The 17,712-nt window shown below is 40.1% G+C and overlaps 1 protein-coding gene across 1 annotated transcript in view; it reads right to left on the bottom strand.

Annotated features, from left to right (window-relative positions):
* LOC126416966 (signal-induced proliferation-associated 1-like protein 2) overlaps positions 1-17,712 on the bottom strand; it is a 153,460-nt gene that overhangs the window by 21,242 nt on the left and 114,506 nt on the right. Inside the window, exons 16-17 of the mRNA XM_050084847.1 lie at positions 7,686-7,973; positions 4,821-4,944 (exon numbers count right to left, since the gene is read on the bottom strand). Of these exons, the coding sequence (XP_049940804.1) occupies positions 4,821-4,944; positions 7,686-7,973 (412 nt within the window). The remainder of the gene's footprint in view (positions 1-4,820; positions 4,945-7,685; positions 7,974-17,712) is intronic.

The raw sequence follows: 17,712 nt of genomic DNA, 5'->3' as shown, positions 1-17,712 counted from the left end.
GATTGTATACAGTGGAGAGTCCTGGAGACATTGCAAGGTTTCAGAATGATTAGACAATGGTAAGACACATTTCAGAACCAGATTTTAAACTGTAAGATATTTCCAGAGGCAGATGTGGACTCTGGCCATAATTTATTGATTATGAACTGTAGATTAAAACTGGAGAAACTGCAAAAACGTAGGAAATTAAGGAGATGGGACCTGGATAGTTTGTAAAGACAAGAGATTGTTGAGAGTTTCAGGGGGATCATTAGCTAATGTTTGACTAGAACATAGGAAAGGTATACAGTGAAAGACAAATGGGTAGCTTAAGAGTTGAAATAGTGAAGGCTAGAACATTCGAATAGGTAAAAAGACAACTCCTGGTGGAAATCCTTGGATAATACAGGGGATATTGATGCAGCTCTCCATGCTACTCTATCTTTTGCAAGCTACTTCATCTCCCAGTATTTACTGCAACCTACATCCTTCTGAATTTGCTTAGTGTATTCATCTCTTGGTCTCCCTCTACGATTTTTACCCTCCACACTGCCCTCCAATACTAAATTGGTGATCCCTTGATGCCTCAGAACATGTCCTACCAACCGGTCCCTTCTTCTCGTCAAATTGTGCCACAAACTCCTCTTCTCCCCAATTCTATTCAATACCTCCTCATTAGTTATGTGATCTACCCATCTAACCTTCAGCATCCTTCTGTTGCACCACATTTCAAAAGCTTCTATTCTCTTCTTGTCCAAACTATTTATCGTCCATGTTTCACTTCCATACATGGCTACACTCCGTACAAATACTTTCAGAAACAACTTCCTGACACTTAAATCTATACTCGATGTTAACAAATTTCTCTTCTTCAGAAACGCTTTCCTTGCCATTGCCAGTCTACATTTTATATCCTCTCTACTTCGACCATCATCAGTTATTTTGCTCCCCAAATAGCAAAATTCCTTTACTACTTTAAGTGTCTCTTTTCCTAATCTAATTCCCTCAGCATCATCTGGCTTAATTCGACTACATTCCATTATCCTCGTTTTGCTTTTGTTGATGTTCATCTTATACCCTCCTTTCAAGACACTATCCATTCCGTTCAACTGCTCTTCCAAGTCCTTTGCTGTCTCTGACAGAATTACAATGTCATCGGCGAACCTCAAAGTTTTTATTTCTTCTCCATGGATTTTAATACCTACTCCAAATTTTTCTTTTGTTTCCTTCACTGCTTGCTCAATATACAGATTGAATAACATCGGGGATAGGCTACAACCCTGTCTCACTCCCTTCCCAACCACTGCTTCCCTTTCATACCCCTCAACTCTTATAACTGCCATCTGGTTTCTGTACAAATTGTAAATAGCCTTTCGCTCCCTGTATTTTACTGCCACCTTCAGAATTTGAAAGAGCGTATTCCAGTCAACATTGTCAAAAGCTTTCTCCAAGTCTACAAATGCTAGAAATGTAGGTTTGCCTTTTCTTAATCTAGCTTCTAAGATAAGTCATAGAGTCAGTATTGCCTCACGTGTTCCAACATTTCTACGGAATCCAAACTGATCTTCCCCGAGGTCGGCTTCTACTAGTTTTTCCATTCAGCTGTATGTATGTAGTAGTTTGCAGCCGTGACTTATTAAACTGATACTTCGGTAATTTTCACATTTGTCAACACCTGCTTTCTTTGGGATTGGAATTATTATATTCTTCTTGAAGTCTGAGGGTATTTCGCCTGTCTCGTACATCTTGCTCACCAGATGGTAGAGTTTCGTCAGGACTGGCTCTCCCAAGGCTGTCAGTAGTTCTAATGGAATGTTGTCTACTCCCGGGGCCTGTCTTTCAGTGCTCTGTCAAACTCTTCACGCAGTATCATATCTCCCATTTCATCTTCATCTACATCCTCTTCCATTTCCATAATATTGTCCTTAAGTACGTCGCCCTTGTATAGACCCCCTATATTCTCCTTCCACCTTTCTTCTTTGCTTAGAACTGGGTTTCCACCTGAGCTTTTGATATTCATACAAGTGGCTCTCTTTTCTCCAAAGGTCTCTTAACTGACAAAAAAAGAAAATCCAAACATGCAGCAAAAGAAGCACGTGAATACAGATGTCTAAAAACTGAGACTCATAGGAAGTACAAAACTGCTATGCAGGAACTTCTAAATGACAAATGTACAGATTTACAGGCATATTTCAGTATCGCATAGATAGTTGCCATATACAGGAAAATTAAAGAAGCCTTTGGAGAAGAGAGAAGCAGCTGTATGAACATCAAAGACCTTTCAGATGGGAAACAAGTCCTAAGCAAAGAAGGCAAACAAAGGCTGAAGGGGTATATAGAGATTCTGCACAAGGGAGATGAATTTTAAGATAATATCATTGAAATTGAAAAGGACATAGATGAAGATGAGATGGGAAATATGACACTTTGAGAAGAATTTGACAGAGTACTGAAAGACCTAAGTCGAAACAAGGCTCCAGGAACAGACGACATACCATCAGAAATGCTGACAGCCTTAGGACAGCCAGCCGTGACAAAACTATTCCATCTGGTGTGCAAAACAACAGACATTCAACACCTTGTGGATTTCTTGATTATTACCTTTGAATGCTGTTGAACGTAACATATGACAGATATGGCACATAATCTACCACGCTACTGCTCCTCTAGACTTTGTGAAACTTGGAAACTGGGTCATGAGCATACCTTCAGTTGTACATGTTTTATGATGTTTTTTTTATGCCCAACTCACCTGACGTAATTGTCTTACAGGCCAAATACACACGGATTTGATAAAAATGTGTACGGTTCATGATGTGCACAGGTAGCCCTTACTGTTCAGCTAAAAGTTTAAATCAGTGCCACCAGATGGTAGCACACTGTGGCAGAATTTTATCCCCATTTGCTTGGCAGGAATCCTGTTAGATAGCACACTCCTCAGGTACACTAATTCACTCACTATATAGTAAAAGTGTGTGGAATGTCAGATCCCTTAATCGGGCAGGTAGGTCAGCAAATTTAAAAAGGGAAATGGATAGATTAAAGTTAGATGTAGTGGGAATTAGTGAAGTTCGGTGGCAGGAGGAACAAGACTTTTGGTCAGGTGAATACAGGGTTATAAATACAAAATCAAATAAGGGTAATGTAGGAGTAGGTTTAATAATGAATAAAAAATTGGAATGCGGGTAAGCTACTACAAACAGCATAGTGAAAACATTATTGTGGCCAAAATAGTTACGAAGCCCACACCTACCACATTAGTACGAGTTTATATGCCAACTAGCTCCACAGATGAAGAGATTGATGAAATGTATGATAAAATAAATTATTCAGATAGTGAAGGGAGACGAAAATTTAATAGTAATGGGTGACGAACTCGACAGTAGAAAAAGGAAGAGAAGGAAACGTAGTAGGGGAATATGGAATGGGGTTAAGGAATGCAAGAGGAAGCCGCCTGATAGAATTTTGCACAGAGCATAACTTAATCATAGCTAACATTTGGTTCAAGAATCATGAAAGATGGTTGTATACATGGAAGCAGCCTGGAGATACTGGATGGTATCAGATTATATAATGGTAAGACAGAGATTCAGGAACCAGGTTTTAAATTGCAAGACATTTCCAGGGACAGATGTGGACTCTGACCACAATCTATTGGTTATGAACTGTAGACTAAAACTGAAGAAACTACAAAAATGTGGTAAATTGAGGAGATGGGACCTCGATAAACTGAAAGAACCAGTGGTTGTAGAGCGCTTCAGGGAGAGCATTAGGGAACAATTGACAGGAATGGGGGAAAGAAATACAGTAGAAGAAGTAAAGCTGTGAGAATGGGTCGTGAGTCATGCTTAGTAGGTAGGGCACTTGCCCGCGAAAGGCAAGGGTCCCAGGTTCGAGTCTCGGTCTGGCACACAGCTTTTATATGCCAGGAAGTTTCATATCAGCACACACTTCGCTGCGGAGTGAAAATCTCATACTGGAAACAGAAAAGAAAATTACCAGGAAAAGTTAGCTGCAGACCAACTAGGGCTTCCAAGAGCAGATTTAGAGAGTGACAAAATCAAATAAGTGTGACTACAAGCGAACATTTAACAAGAAAGCGTACATTTAGCACAGGTTATTGTGTGGGTGCAGCCTAAGAATATTTGATTTTCAGCCTGGAGCTAATACTTCCGTTAAGGATATTTTACTTTTGCCTGAAAAAATGGAAAACCACAAAAACTCCTGCTTGCACAAAAATACTAAACAGGGAGCTGTAAAACCTGACATTATTTTGTTATTGCCCTAAACTGTACTTAATTATATACAAAACAACAAAATTCCACAAAGACAATTCTTTCTTTCATCAGATAAGTTATGCATCTATTATTATTATTATTATTATTATTATTGACAGTGGCTGTAATCATATAAACTTGTTGATAGGCACAACTGTTACACAGCAGATGCTATTAATTTAAGACACTCAGATTTATCTGAATCTGAATATTTGTTAACACCCAAAATGTATACTCAAGAGCCGCCACTGCTTTCAATGCTATTAAGGCTATTTGTTCATGTAACGCCTATTCTACGTAACTGCTAAGTGGGCTTCCTTGCATTTCCAGTGGTATAGCAAATGCTTTTTGTTGACACTTTATTATTAACTGGGTAGGAAGCACAAACATCATCATTAAAGTTCTGACACCCTCAAAAAAACTGGCAGTGTGTAATTAAAATCAAGGCCCACTGAAAATTACGGTTAATTTTTTTTTTTTGTCTTTATGTTACAAAATTGTCAGACAGCCCTTGGAAGTGATTTCCTGTGATGAATACAAATAATCAGAACAGACAAAACAAACCTTCACTTGGAGCCCCAAACAATCGTTCGCTGGCAGCCGAGCTAGTATCCGTGGAATGTCCGTCACTAGGAACTCCCGTGAGAAGAGGCAGGGCAGGTGGAAGACTACAAGTCATTACTTCTACCTGTCACAATAAAGCCAAAACTTGATTTTAAGTTAACAGGAGTATTCAAAAGCGAGACATCAACAAAGCTAAAAATTTTATATTTTATGACTATGTTCAATGTAAAAGCAATCTGTATGGAAGAGAATTATTATTTGTTTAGCAGATTTGTACTTTTTGTTCTGTAAACACTTCATAATGTGCCTATGGCACAAATTCTGTCAATTTTTGTTTGACTATTATTAAGAGACAATAGACAAAATGACAGTATGTATGAAATTGACACCATAAAGTCACGAAAAACATATGAAGGGAATAACAGTTAGTTTAAAACACAACCTAATTAGTTTATCCAGCTTACTACTTTTAGAATTAACCTCTGATAACTGCAGGACTGAGTTACATTACAGCTCACCTTAAACTCATTCATTCATTCATTCATTCAACAAATAACTGTCAGAGAAATATTATGAGGTCATATTTAACTCTCCCTCCCCCCCCCCCCCCCCCCACACACACACACACTAAATATTCTGAATTTACTCAGTGATACATTGCTAATTAGTATATAACAATTTTACTTTGATACCTCAAAAGGACCTGCACAGGCACACTCATATTTTAAGAGCAATACATGTTAATTCATACACACTCTATGAAAGTATTTTTTCTATCATTTATCATTTTTTACACTTCTGAAAATGATCCGTTAAATGTGAAAATGCCATGATGGAACATGATGTGGAGTCTACTTGAAACCGAGCGAGGTGGCGCAGTGGTTAGCATACTGGACTCGCATTCAGGAGGACGACGGTTCAATCCTGTCTCCGGCCATCCTGATTTAGGTTTTCCGTGATTTCCCTAAATCGTTTCAGGCAAATGTTGGGATGGTGCCTTTGAAAGGGCACGGCTGATTTCCTTCCCAATCCTTCCTTAACCCGAGCTTGCGCTCCGTCTCTAATGACCTCGTTGTCGACGGGATGTTAAACACTAACCACCACCACCACCAGTCTACTTGAAACTCTAGGTCTCTTCACAGCTGGCTGGGTAGACAGTTCAAAGGTCAGAGGAAGGCAAGACAGAGGATGGAGGCATTCGTCAAAAGCTTGGAATTTTATTCTAATTTGATGCAACAAGGAAACCAAGAACTTTTTACGCAAATCACTATGGTGTTCAAACTGAACTTCAGATTTATGACTGCTTTATTTTCTACACTACAATGACAGAAAAAATCTAAACTCCTTGCATAATTAAGGAAGTACTAATTGTCATACATTAGTACAAACTCTCTCTCTCTCTCTCTCTCTCTCTCTCTCTCTCTCTCTCTCTCTCTCTCTCTCTCTAATTTCCAGCTGTGTCCTTATGCTATGACGACTTCATCAAAACTGACCACATTGGTGGCAGTGGATGAGCAGTTTGCCACAGCCATATTCTTGGACTCTGACAGAACATAAGGAGGATGCACGCTCCTGTGCAGTCCCATAGCAAATGGCACACAAAACCATTTTGAGGAACAGAGAGCACAAATGCAGATGTTTGTGGACTTAAATAAATCCTCTAATTGCAACTAAATGTGTTTGGCAAGAAAAATTTGCAGCATCAACCTCAATGCTTTTGTATCAGACCTCTTGTACAAAATTTACTGATGGTGCACAAGAACACACTTTGGTAAACTATTCATATACTGCTACTAAGGTGAATGAGCAAGTTGAAACTTTTTACTGTATATCATTCAGATTCCAAAACTGGTTTTATATTATGAACAATATCATGAATAGGATAGATTCCTACTCACCGTAAAGATGATACACTTGAGACACAGACAAGCACAACGAAAAGTCTGCTACAATTGGGCTTTCAGCCAAAGCCTTCTTCTGAAAGGAGAAACAAACAAACAAACAAAAACACACACACACACACACACACACACACACACACACACACACACACACACAAAAGCAGCCATTACATGACTGCTAACCTATTATTCTGGCAGGGTATAGAGTGAGTGTGTGTGTGTGTGTGTGTGTGTGTGTGTGTGTGTGTGTGTGTGTGTGTGTGTTTGTGAGGAGGGGGCAGACACACTTCTGCATTTCTGAAGAAGGCTTTGGTCAAGAGCTGAATGTGAAACAATCTTTTTGTTGTGCCTGCCTGCAATTCAATGTCATCTTTATGGTGAATACCAATTGATCCTGATAACATTGTTGATATTCCAACTTGGACTTTTCATTGTTTAAAGTACCATGAGAGATAGTTCTTAGTAATATAAGCTACTTCTTTTGAGTAGCATCAGTAATTTAAGTTATTTTTTATGTAGCACCAGATTACCAACATAGTTTCTGTTAAAATGTCCCGTAGATGGTGGGAGAATAATCTGAGGAAGGAAGTAAATTTCCTTCACCAATAATTAATTACATTTGATACAAGACTTGAGGCTTTTCCTGTCATCACCTTTAATTCGATTACAGGTATGAAGCCTTGTAAAAGGATGATACCAGTATTAATCATTCTTAAGAATCATAACTGGCCAACGAAACTACACAATGCAAATATGAACTCACAGAATTTTATGATTGAACTTCATAGAAATATACAAACAAGGAAATTTTTTTATACGTGTTACAGCAACAACACTTGTCTTTCATTAATTGTTTCAAAAGTGCTTCTCATTCTTTTATCAAAAAATTTGCCAGTGTTACCTGTGAAGTATTATTTAATTTACATTTTAAATACCTTACAGTTTCGTTTTTGTATTTACTTACCTTCTGTGGTGAACGCACAGTCAAGCAGTCCAAAGTGTGTGGTAGAGAAAAGGGTGCATGGGAGTGTGAATGGGAATGAGAATGCGAATGATTCCCTCGCTGCTTAACTTGCTGGAAGGCACTGTTACCACCCGATCCCAATCGTGCTGGCAGTGGAGGTGGTGGGGGAGAGTTACCCCCATTTGGCACTTGTGCATCTAACAAAGGTGTGCCAACATTTTCTGGCTCCGGAACTTCGTACCATCTGTCATCACCCGAGTGGCCTGATGATGAACTTGTCAAAGTACCCTGTGGAAAGGATATAACTGTACTCACAAATGAACCACCTTCGAAACTGATTCTTTCACATTCTTCAATTTCTCATTTAGAAATTTCAAGGCAGGTTCCAAGTTACAAAATGCATATTCTTACCTCCAAAACTTTCAAATTACACATAGTCCTACCGCAAACAACATGCACAAGTCAAAAGAGGGCACAAATATTCAACAGCAACAGCACAAACACAAAGGCAAGCCTTTTTTGCAAGGATCTGGTGTGCCATCTACAGAACTATGTTTCCACCTTCATGTATGATCGCTCGTCAAATATAATATCATTTAAAACAATTGTCCACAGACAATAGTTCTGAGAGACTTAACTAACCTCTAATGTTTAACTCAAGTTTTGTTTTTAAAAATGCTGTTAGGTTTCTGCATGTTAGTTTCCCCTCCTCCTATTCAGACTGTTGTACAAATTGCCTAATAGCACTTTTATGCATGTGATTTTGTTATATTACTGTCACATACAGTAGGCCCATATAAACTACTTTAGCAGGTACAGCTGTATCATATGACGACATAATAAATGCAATAAGGGGGAAGGCATTTATAAATGTCAAACTATTGATAACCTTGCACAGAGGCTTGTGGCAATCCAATGCTAAACACTAGAATGATAAAAGGTGAAAAGTGTCTTGACTTCTTTCATTTCCACAATAACAAATTGAGTTTTTAACATCTTTCCACCAAACAAAGCTGGTTGAAGCCAGAGATAAATTCTGCCGAAATATTTACAAAGGTACAGACGGTGTTTAGAAAGGATAGATTGCATGCAACCGGTGGTGGAGTGTTCGTCGCTGTTAGTAGTAGTTTATCCTGTAGTGAAGTAGAAGTGGATAGTTCCTATGAATTATTATGGGTGGAGGTTACACTCAACAACCGAGCTAGGTTAATAACTGGCTCCTTTTACCGACCTCCCGACTCAGCAGCATTAGTGGCAGAACAACTGAGAGAAAATTTGGAATACATTTCACATAAATTTTCTCAGCATGTTATAGTCTTAGGTGGAGATTTCAATTTACCAGATATAGACTGGGACACTCAGATGTTTAGGATGGGTGGTAGGGACAGAGCATCAAGTGACATTATACTGAGTGCACTATCCGAAAATTACCTCGAGCAATTAAACAGAGAACCGACTCGTGGAGATAACATCTTGGACCTACTGATAACAAACAGACCCGAACTTTTCGACTCTGTAAGCGCAGACCATGGAATCAGTGATCATAAGGCCGCTGCAGCATCCCTGAATATGGAACTAAATAGGAATATAAAAAAAGGGAGGAAGGTTTATCTGTTTAGCAAGAGTAATAGAAGGCAGATTTCAGACTACCTAACAGATCAAAACGAAAATTTCTGTTCCGACACTGACAATGTTGAGTGTTTATGGAAAAAGTTCAAGGCAATCGTAAAATGCGTTTTAGACAGGTACGTGCCGAGTAAAACTGTGAGGGACGGGAAAAACCCACCGTGGTACAACAACAAAGTTAGGAAACTACTGTGAAAGCAAAGAGAGCTTCACTCTAAGTTTAAACGCAGCCAAAACCTCTCAGACAAACAGAAGCTAAACGATGTCAAAGTTAGCTTAAGGAGGGCTATGCGTGAAGCGTTCAGTGAATTCGAAAGTAAAATTCTATGTACCGACTTGACAGAAAATCCTAGGAAGTTCTGGTCTTACGTTAAATCAGTAAGTGGCTCGAAACAGCATATCCAGACACTACGGGATGATGATGGCATTCAAACAGAGGATGACACGCGTAAAGCTGAAATACTAAACACCTTTTTCCAAAGCTGTTTCACAGAGGAAGACCGCACTGCAGTTCCTTCTCTAAATCCTCGCACAAACGAAAAAATGGCTGACATCGAAATAAGTGTCCAAGGAATAGAAAAGCAACTGCAATCACTCAACAGAGGAAAGTCCACCGGACCTGACGGGATACCAATTCGATTCTACACAGAGTACGCGAAAGAACTTGCCCCCCTTCTAACAGCCGTGTACCGCAAGTCTCTAGAGGAACGGAAGGTTCCAAACGATTGGGAAAGAGCACAGGTAGTCCCAGTCTTCAAGAAGGGTCGTCGAGCAGATCCGCAAAACTATAGACCTATATCTCTGACGTCGATCTGTTGTAGAATTTTACAACATGCTTTTTGCTCGAGTATCATGTCGTTTTTGGAAACCCAGAATCTACTATGTAGGAATCAACATGGATTCCGGAAACAGCGATCGTGTGAGACCCAACTCGCTTTATTTGTTCATGAGACCCAGAAAATATTAGATACAGGCTCCCAGGTAGATGCTATTTTTCTTGACTTCCGGAAGGCATTCGATACAGTTCCGCACTGTCGCCTGATAAACAAAGTAAGAGCCTACGGAATTACAGACCAGCTGTATGGCTGGATTGAAGAGTTTTTAGCAAACAGAACACAGCATGTTGTTATCAATGGAGAGATGTCTACAGACGTTAAAGTAACCTCTGGCGTGCCACATGGGAGTGTTATGGGACCATTGCTTTTCACAATATATATAAATGACCTAGTAGATAGTGTCGGAAGTCCCATGCGGCTTTTCGCGGATGATGCTGTAGTATACAGAGAAGTTGCAGCATTAGAAAATTGTAGTGAAATGCAGGAAGATCTGCAGCGGATAGGCACTTGGTGCAGGGAGTGGCAACTGACCCTTAACATAGACAAATGTAATGTATTGCGAATACATAGAAAGAAGGACCCTTTGTTGTATGATTATATGATAGCGGAACAAACACTGGTAGCAGTTACTTCTGTAAAATATCTGGAAGTATGCGTGCGGAACGATTTGAAGTGGAATGATCATATAAAATTAATTGTTGGTAAGGCAGGTACCAGGTTGAGATTCATTGGGAGAGTGCTTAGAAAATGTAGCCCATCAACAAAGGAGGTGGCTTACAAAACACTCGTTCGACCTATACTTGAGTATTGCTCATCAGTGTGGGATCCGTACCAGATCGGGTTGACGGAGGAGATAGAGAAGATCCAAAGAAGAGCGGCGCGTTTCAGCACAGGGTTATTTGGTAACTGTGATAGCGTTACAGAGATGTTTAACAAACTCAAGTGGCAGACTCTGCAAGAGAGGCGCTCTGCATCGCGGTGTAGCTTGCTGTCCAGGTTTCGAGAGGGTGCGTTTCTGGATGAGGTATCGAATATATTGCTTCCCCCTACTTATACATCCCGAGGAGATCACGAATGTAAAATTAGAGAGATTAGAGTGCGCACGGAGGCTTTCAGACAGTCGTTCTTCCCGCGAACCATACGCGACTGGAACAGGAAAGGGAGGTAATGACAGTGGCACGTAAAGTGCCCTCCACCACACACAGTTGGGTGGCTTGCGGAGTGTAAATGTAGATGTAGAAATTTGTGAGTTTACTCATTTCTCCTATTTTTAACAACAGTGCACTGTGATTGCTGAATTTTCAATATTTCATGGAGTATACCTAGAACTGCCATAGCGATCAGTAGACTCTAGATAACTTTTTTTTAGAATATTGCTGTTCTCATAATTACGAAGGTACCTGCATTACATTTTGGTTTGGTTAACACTGCTGCCTCGATGACATAGGCATTGTCAGAAAGCTTTCCACATTGGAGATTGTCACTTTTCATTTGTATGTCATGTGTTGCTACTGTTACTTGCAATCATTAGTGCTTTTTCTTCTTTCCCTGTAACAGGTATTTTCAATTGTGCAGCATCAGCATAGTCTTATTAATGAAGATGTTTTGCATATTCTGGAGAACTCTGTATCGAATCAGAAAGCGATTTATTGGACTCAGATGGCAATAACTGATGAAGACAGAGACTGAAGTAAAGATTCTATGTCAGTTCTCTCCACAAGTGTCTCATGAGGAAACTCGCACAACAACGAAGGCAGTAGCTAGAGACGGTACAGAACGGAAAGTCGTTAACATGCTGTCATCTGGAAGAAATGTCCTGAAAGAGACAGACTGCACAAACAAACAAGAATTTAAGCCAATGATTGGTATGATTTATGCTAGAGGTCCTTTTTCTGCTAAAAGTGTTGCCTTGGATGATTTCTTCTTCTTCTTCTTCTTCTTCTTCTTCTTCTTCTTGGGGGCCTAATTTTATCATGGATAAAATAACAAGATATAGGTTCTGTGAACTTATCAGACACCTCCACTTCAAAGAGAAGTCATCCCCAAGTTAATGCATCCCTGCTGATAAGATTACCTCTCATTTCTTAAATTTGGAAAAGTTAAGCAAAACTGTTTGTGCTCTTACTGCCCTGGTGAAAATATTAGAAATGATGGGTAATTATTCCAGAACAAAGCAAAGGGCAGGTTTACCCAGTTGAAACCAAACAAAACTGATAAAAACAGTCAAGATTTATATAGCTGCAAAGAGACTTGGCATACAAGTACCTATGCAATTCCTTCCCACACCATGGCATATAGGAAGACCAATCAACGTGCTGTTGGGTGAGAGTGTTTTTTGTCTCATGAAGCCACAAAGCAAGGAAGAAATGCAACAGACAACTTCTTCACATTCCTTGAGCTCACCAAACAACTTCAATAGAATAAATCTTTTGTTAGTGGGAAGATATCCCCAACTGCATGAAGAACAATTCTGACTTACATTCCACTACCACCTTGAAACAGATTGATAATTTGTAGTGGATCCAGACAACATACAGGGAAAGAATAAGAATGTGTGTGTTCTCAGCACACTACATCCTGAAGTAGCTATGAGCAAAGAATTAAAGAAAAAAGCATAAACTTATCTTCTATGATGCCACAAAGTATGATGATTATCAAGTGATTCATGAATATTCAATTGATGTTTCTTGCAGGAGAGATCTGATTGCATGTTTTTACAATGTCCTAGACAAGACAGCAATAAATGTTTAGATTGTCTACAATCAAATAATCAAAAAGAATCTTAAGAAATAGTAGGCATCTATTCTTCAGCTGATAAATGAATTCATGAACAGGAACCAACAAATATGGGACAGGAGCAAGGAAGCCAATCCAATGAAGAAAAGGCTGGAGGATTAGGCAACTCAAAAAGCAAAGTAAGTGCCAAATTGGAAGATGCTAAAGAAGCAAGACCAACAGCATCTAAGACAAATGCAAGAAAGCTGTCCGGAGAACATGTGTACGAAAAGTAACAACTTAAGCGAAGTGTGATTACAATGTTTAGAAAAATACAATTGAAACAAATAAAGCAATGTTAGGAACTCTAGAAATAGGTCACATTTCTGTGTAGACATGTAACACTTTGTACCCAAAACAGTAATCTACAAGAGTTAGAACTTTTGAGGTAAAACTTTGATTGAAGTGTGTATGGAAAACATGAACAGAGAAAATATAAACCTTATTTTAACTATATTGTGGAATTTTAATGCAAATCACATTAAGGATCAAATGACACCTACAAGCTATTCCAGGGGTATTGTATTTTCAGTTGTTCTATTGTTGAAGATTAAACTAGCACTTCATCTGCATCACTAATGTTTTTCTCTGATTTCACCTACTTAAGTAATACTTTGTTACATCCCTACTCTTCCATGTAAACCACAATAGTCTGATTTCCTTATGAGAATTCTGTAATCTACCTAAGTCTTTCAGTAGACTGCATACGATTCCAACTAGACTTCCATCGTTTCCAAAATATGGTCAGTAAAGCAAAGTATGGCACAATTTGCTGGCATGTCTTTCCAAGAACAAATGAGATGTCTATTCAGAATGATGTGGCTATTAAAGTATTCTACAATGATCATTAGCAGCACATTCTTTCTGACCTGAGAGCAACTATTTAGCAGGTATCCGAGAAAGTCTCCAATCTTGAATACTTTTTTTAAAACAGTTTGTTGTAATCATTAGCTGAATGGATTTAGCAGTATAGTCTGATAACTGAAGATCGTGTCTCTGTCTTTTACGGTCTCCCAAAGCATGTTTTATCCCTGCCCATTCCATAAGCTGTCAATGCTCAGAATTTATGAACAAGAGTGAAGTTATGAAACTTTAATTCTGGCACCTATGTTCTAGAGTAAACCACTGAATAGAAGTTGTGGCTGATTTGGTGCAATTTTCAAATACAGCACTGACCTACAAATTTCCACAAAAATAGCTACATAGATAAGCCATAACACTAAAACAGAATTAAGACAAATGTTTTAACACATAAAAAAGCACTTTTTTCCTTCCATTTCCTTCCACATATGAGTATTGACAAAATACAGAGAAAATGGAAACTGTTTTAATCATTCACATTCTCACTAAATCAGATTGTTGGTCATCTCCTTTATACTTGGTATATGATGCACATACTAGTAAATGGTTCAAAATATTGTTGGAAAGAAATGACTTCTGCCAAGCATCACACTGTGATGAACACTGGCAGAAAACTAACTATGCCCAGGAACACTGTCTGCTATCTTTCTGCTCTGCTCAAACACAAACTTCTCATTTTCCAGACTCTCAGAGTAGAATAAAATGTTTATATCAAACATATTAATGTTTATTGAGAGAGAAAAATTCCACACACTATCAAAGCAGAGAAAATTAAACATCATTTACTGGAACAAACTTTGTCTTTTTGAATGGTGTCAAATACAATTCAGTCACATCACAAAAACTGAATAAATAAAGTAGCTCCTGTCAAATTCTTCAGCTTTTAACATACTCCCTTATTTCTGAATACATTTATTGACCTGCTGTCTTGAGAGCATTTTGTATTTATAGAATATAAACAACCTTTCTGTTGAGTTTCACTGACCAGTCTTCCATATTCATAGTAGATCTTGCAACCTTCTTCACCAAAACTAATATTTCTATCATTTTCAGTGAGATACCTCATAGACAGGATTTCAGGTCAATCTAAGGCAATGTAAGTGTATTTTTAGTGACAAATTCTTTAGCCAAACCTTCATTTTTAATTATTTTAAACCTCACTGTACATTCCCACATGGCCTCTGTTTTCTGCTACCAGCTAGGGTTATGATTTCAGCTAAATTATTTTTATCAGCAGCTGAAAAGTATTGACATCTTCAACTTTTGTAGTCCTGCCTTCCTCAGTTGTGTGTAATATTATGGTATATTGATAATTTTTACTTATGGACCATCTGACAGCAACTGAATAAAACACTATTTTAGTGCCATACGCGTTTCGCCTTTATTTCCTGCAACGCATCATCAGTGGAAGGCTGCGTGGACAATTTCTTACATATTACGCTCCTGTTGCATTTTTGGTGTTTTGTTCTTCTTAGGAATGCCAATTTGTGGTTTTTTCCCCCAATTCCACAGCACTATGAACTGAACGCTTGTTTCAATGCAATGAAAATAAAGGCGAAACGCGTATGGCACTAAAACTGTGTTTTATTCAGTTGCTGTCAGACGGTCCATAAGTAAAAATTATCAATATACCGTAAGCTGAAAAGTAGTTTTCATTTGGAATCCACTATCTCATCATCACTATTCACTGTAACTATGTCACAGGAAGAATTCATACTTTTTTTTTTGTTTTTTTTTTTGTTTGTGGTTTTAGGGCGCAGAACTTCTATGGTCATTAGCGCCCAGCCCGTGACGTAGAAAACAGGAAAAAAAACGAAATTTAAAATCAGCAGCAATGGGAACAAAGTCATAAAATTTGGGAAACTAAAGGCAGAAGGAATGCTTAAAAATCCACTATAGAAAGGGGTTGGTTGTCCCCCAAAAAAAGCTTCAAATGACTGACGTCATTTCACTGTCACTAATAAACTGTAGAACGCGGTCAGCTGAGCGCGTGTCATCTGCTAAAATCGACGATAGATCAGGCGATAGCTGTAGACGGGAGCGTAACGGATTAAAATAGGGGCATTCAATTAAAAGGTGTCTGACCATCCACAGCTGAGAGCAGTGGGGACAGAGTGGGGGAGGATCACCGCTTAAAAGATGTCGATGACTAAAAAGACAGTGCCCTATCCGGAGTCTAGCTAAAATTACCTCCTCCCGACGACGCGTACGGGAGGAAGAGGTCCAAGCGCAAGGAAGGGCTTTCACTTCCCGCAATTTAATATGGGGAAGTGTTGACCAATGCGCATACCATAAATGAGCGACTTGGCGACATAAACCGCTCCGTAGATCGGTAAACGGAAGAGACTGAATAGCTGGCTGAGGAAGAGAGACTGCAGCCTTGGCCGCTATATCGGCCGCCTCATTTCCACAGATACCAGCGTGTCCCGGGAGCCAGAGGAACGCCACTGAGACGCCCCCCAGGTGGAGCAAGCGCAGACAGTCCTGAATCCGGTGGACCAGAGGGTGCACAGGGTAAAGAGCTTGGAGACTTAGGAGAGAGCTGAGAGAATCTGAGCAGATTACGTACTGTATCCGCTGATGGCGGCGGATGTAGTGGACAGCCTGGAGAACAGCGTAAAGCTCCGCAGTATAAACCGAACACTGGTCGGGAAGCCGAAAGTGATTTGGGGTGTCGCCAACAATATAGGCACTCCCTACACCTAACGATGTTTTCGAGCCATCGGTGTAAATAAATGTGGCTTCCGTCATTTGTGCACATAGAGCAGCAAATGCCCGACGGTAAACAAGTGTAGGGGTACCATCCTTGGGAAATTGACATAGGTCGCTGAGCAAGTCGATCCGGGGACGGAGCCACGGCGGTGCTGTACCCCAAGTTGTCAAGAAGGTTTTAGGAAAGCAGAAGGAAAGAGAATGGAGCAGTTGATGGAAGCGGACTCCCGGGGGTAGTAGGAAGGAGGAGCGGCCTGCATACCCTACATCAAAGGAGGCGTCGAAAAAAAGGTCATGGGCTGGATTAGCAGGCATGGAAGACAGATGGCTAGCATAACGACTCAGAAGGACTGCCCGCCGATTGGACAGCGGAGGTTCAGCAGTCTCAGCATAAAGGCTTTCCACAGGGCTGGTGTAAAAAGCTCCAGACACTAAATGTAATCCACGGTGGTGGATAGAGTCGAGACGCCGAAGAATAGACGGCCGAGCAGAGGAGTAGACTATGCTTCCATAATCCAATTTCGAGCGCACTAAGGCGCGATAGAGGTGGAGAAGGACCACTCGGTCCGCTCCCCAAGAGGTACCATTCAGGACACGGAGGGTGTTAAGGGAACGCAGACAGCGAGCCGAAAGATAGGAAACGTGGGAGGACCAGCACAGTTTTCTGTCAAACATAAGACCCGAGAATTTAGCGACGTCGGAAAACGGAAGGTTGACTGGACCTAGATGTAAGGAGGGCGGAAGAAACTCCTTACGTCGCCAAAAATTAACACAAACGGTCTTACTGGGTGAGAAACGGAAGCCGGTTTCGATGCTCCACGAGTGGAGGCGATCGAGACATCCTTGAAGACGTCTTTCAAGAAGGCTGGTCCGTTGAGAGCTGTAGTAGATCGCAAAATCGTCCACAAAGAGGGAGCCCGAGACATCAGGAAGTAGACAATCCATAATTAGATTAATGGCGATGGCAAACAGTACAACACTCAGCACGGAGCCCTGGGGTACCCTGTTTTCTTGGGAGAAAGTACGGGAGAGAGTAGTGTTCACCCGCACCCTAAATGTGCGCTCTGCCATAAATTCGCTAAGAAAAAGGGGCAGCCGGCCTCGAAAGCCCCAAGAGAACAGTGTGCAGAGGATGCCTGTCCTCCAACAGGTATCGTATGCTCTCTCCAGATCAAAATATATTGCTACAGTTTGGCGTTTCCGGAGAAAATTGTTCA

Source organism: Schistocerca serialis, chromosome 8 (genome assembly GCF_023864345.2).
Source record: "Schistocerca serialis cubense isolate TAMUIC-IGC-003099 chromosome 8, iqSchSeri2.2, whole genome shotgun sequence".
NCBI lineage: Eukaryota > Metazoa > Arthropoda > Insecta > Orthoptera > Acrididae > Schistocerca > Schistocerca serialis.
Note: the sequence above shows the minus strand (reverse complement) of the source record. Positions and strands in the feature narration are given on the sequence as shown.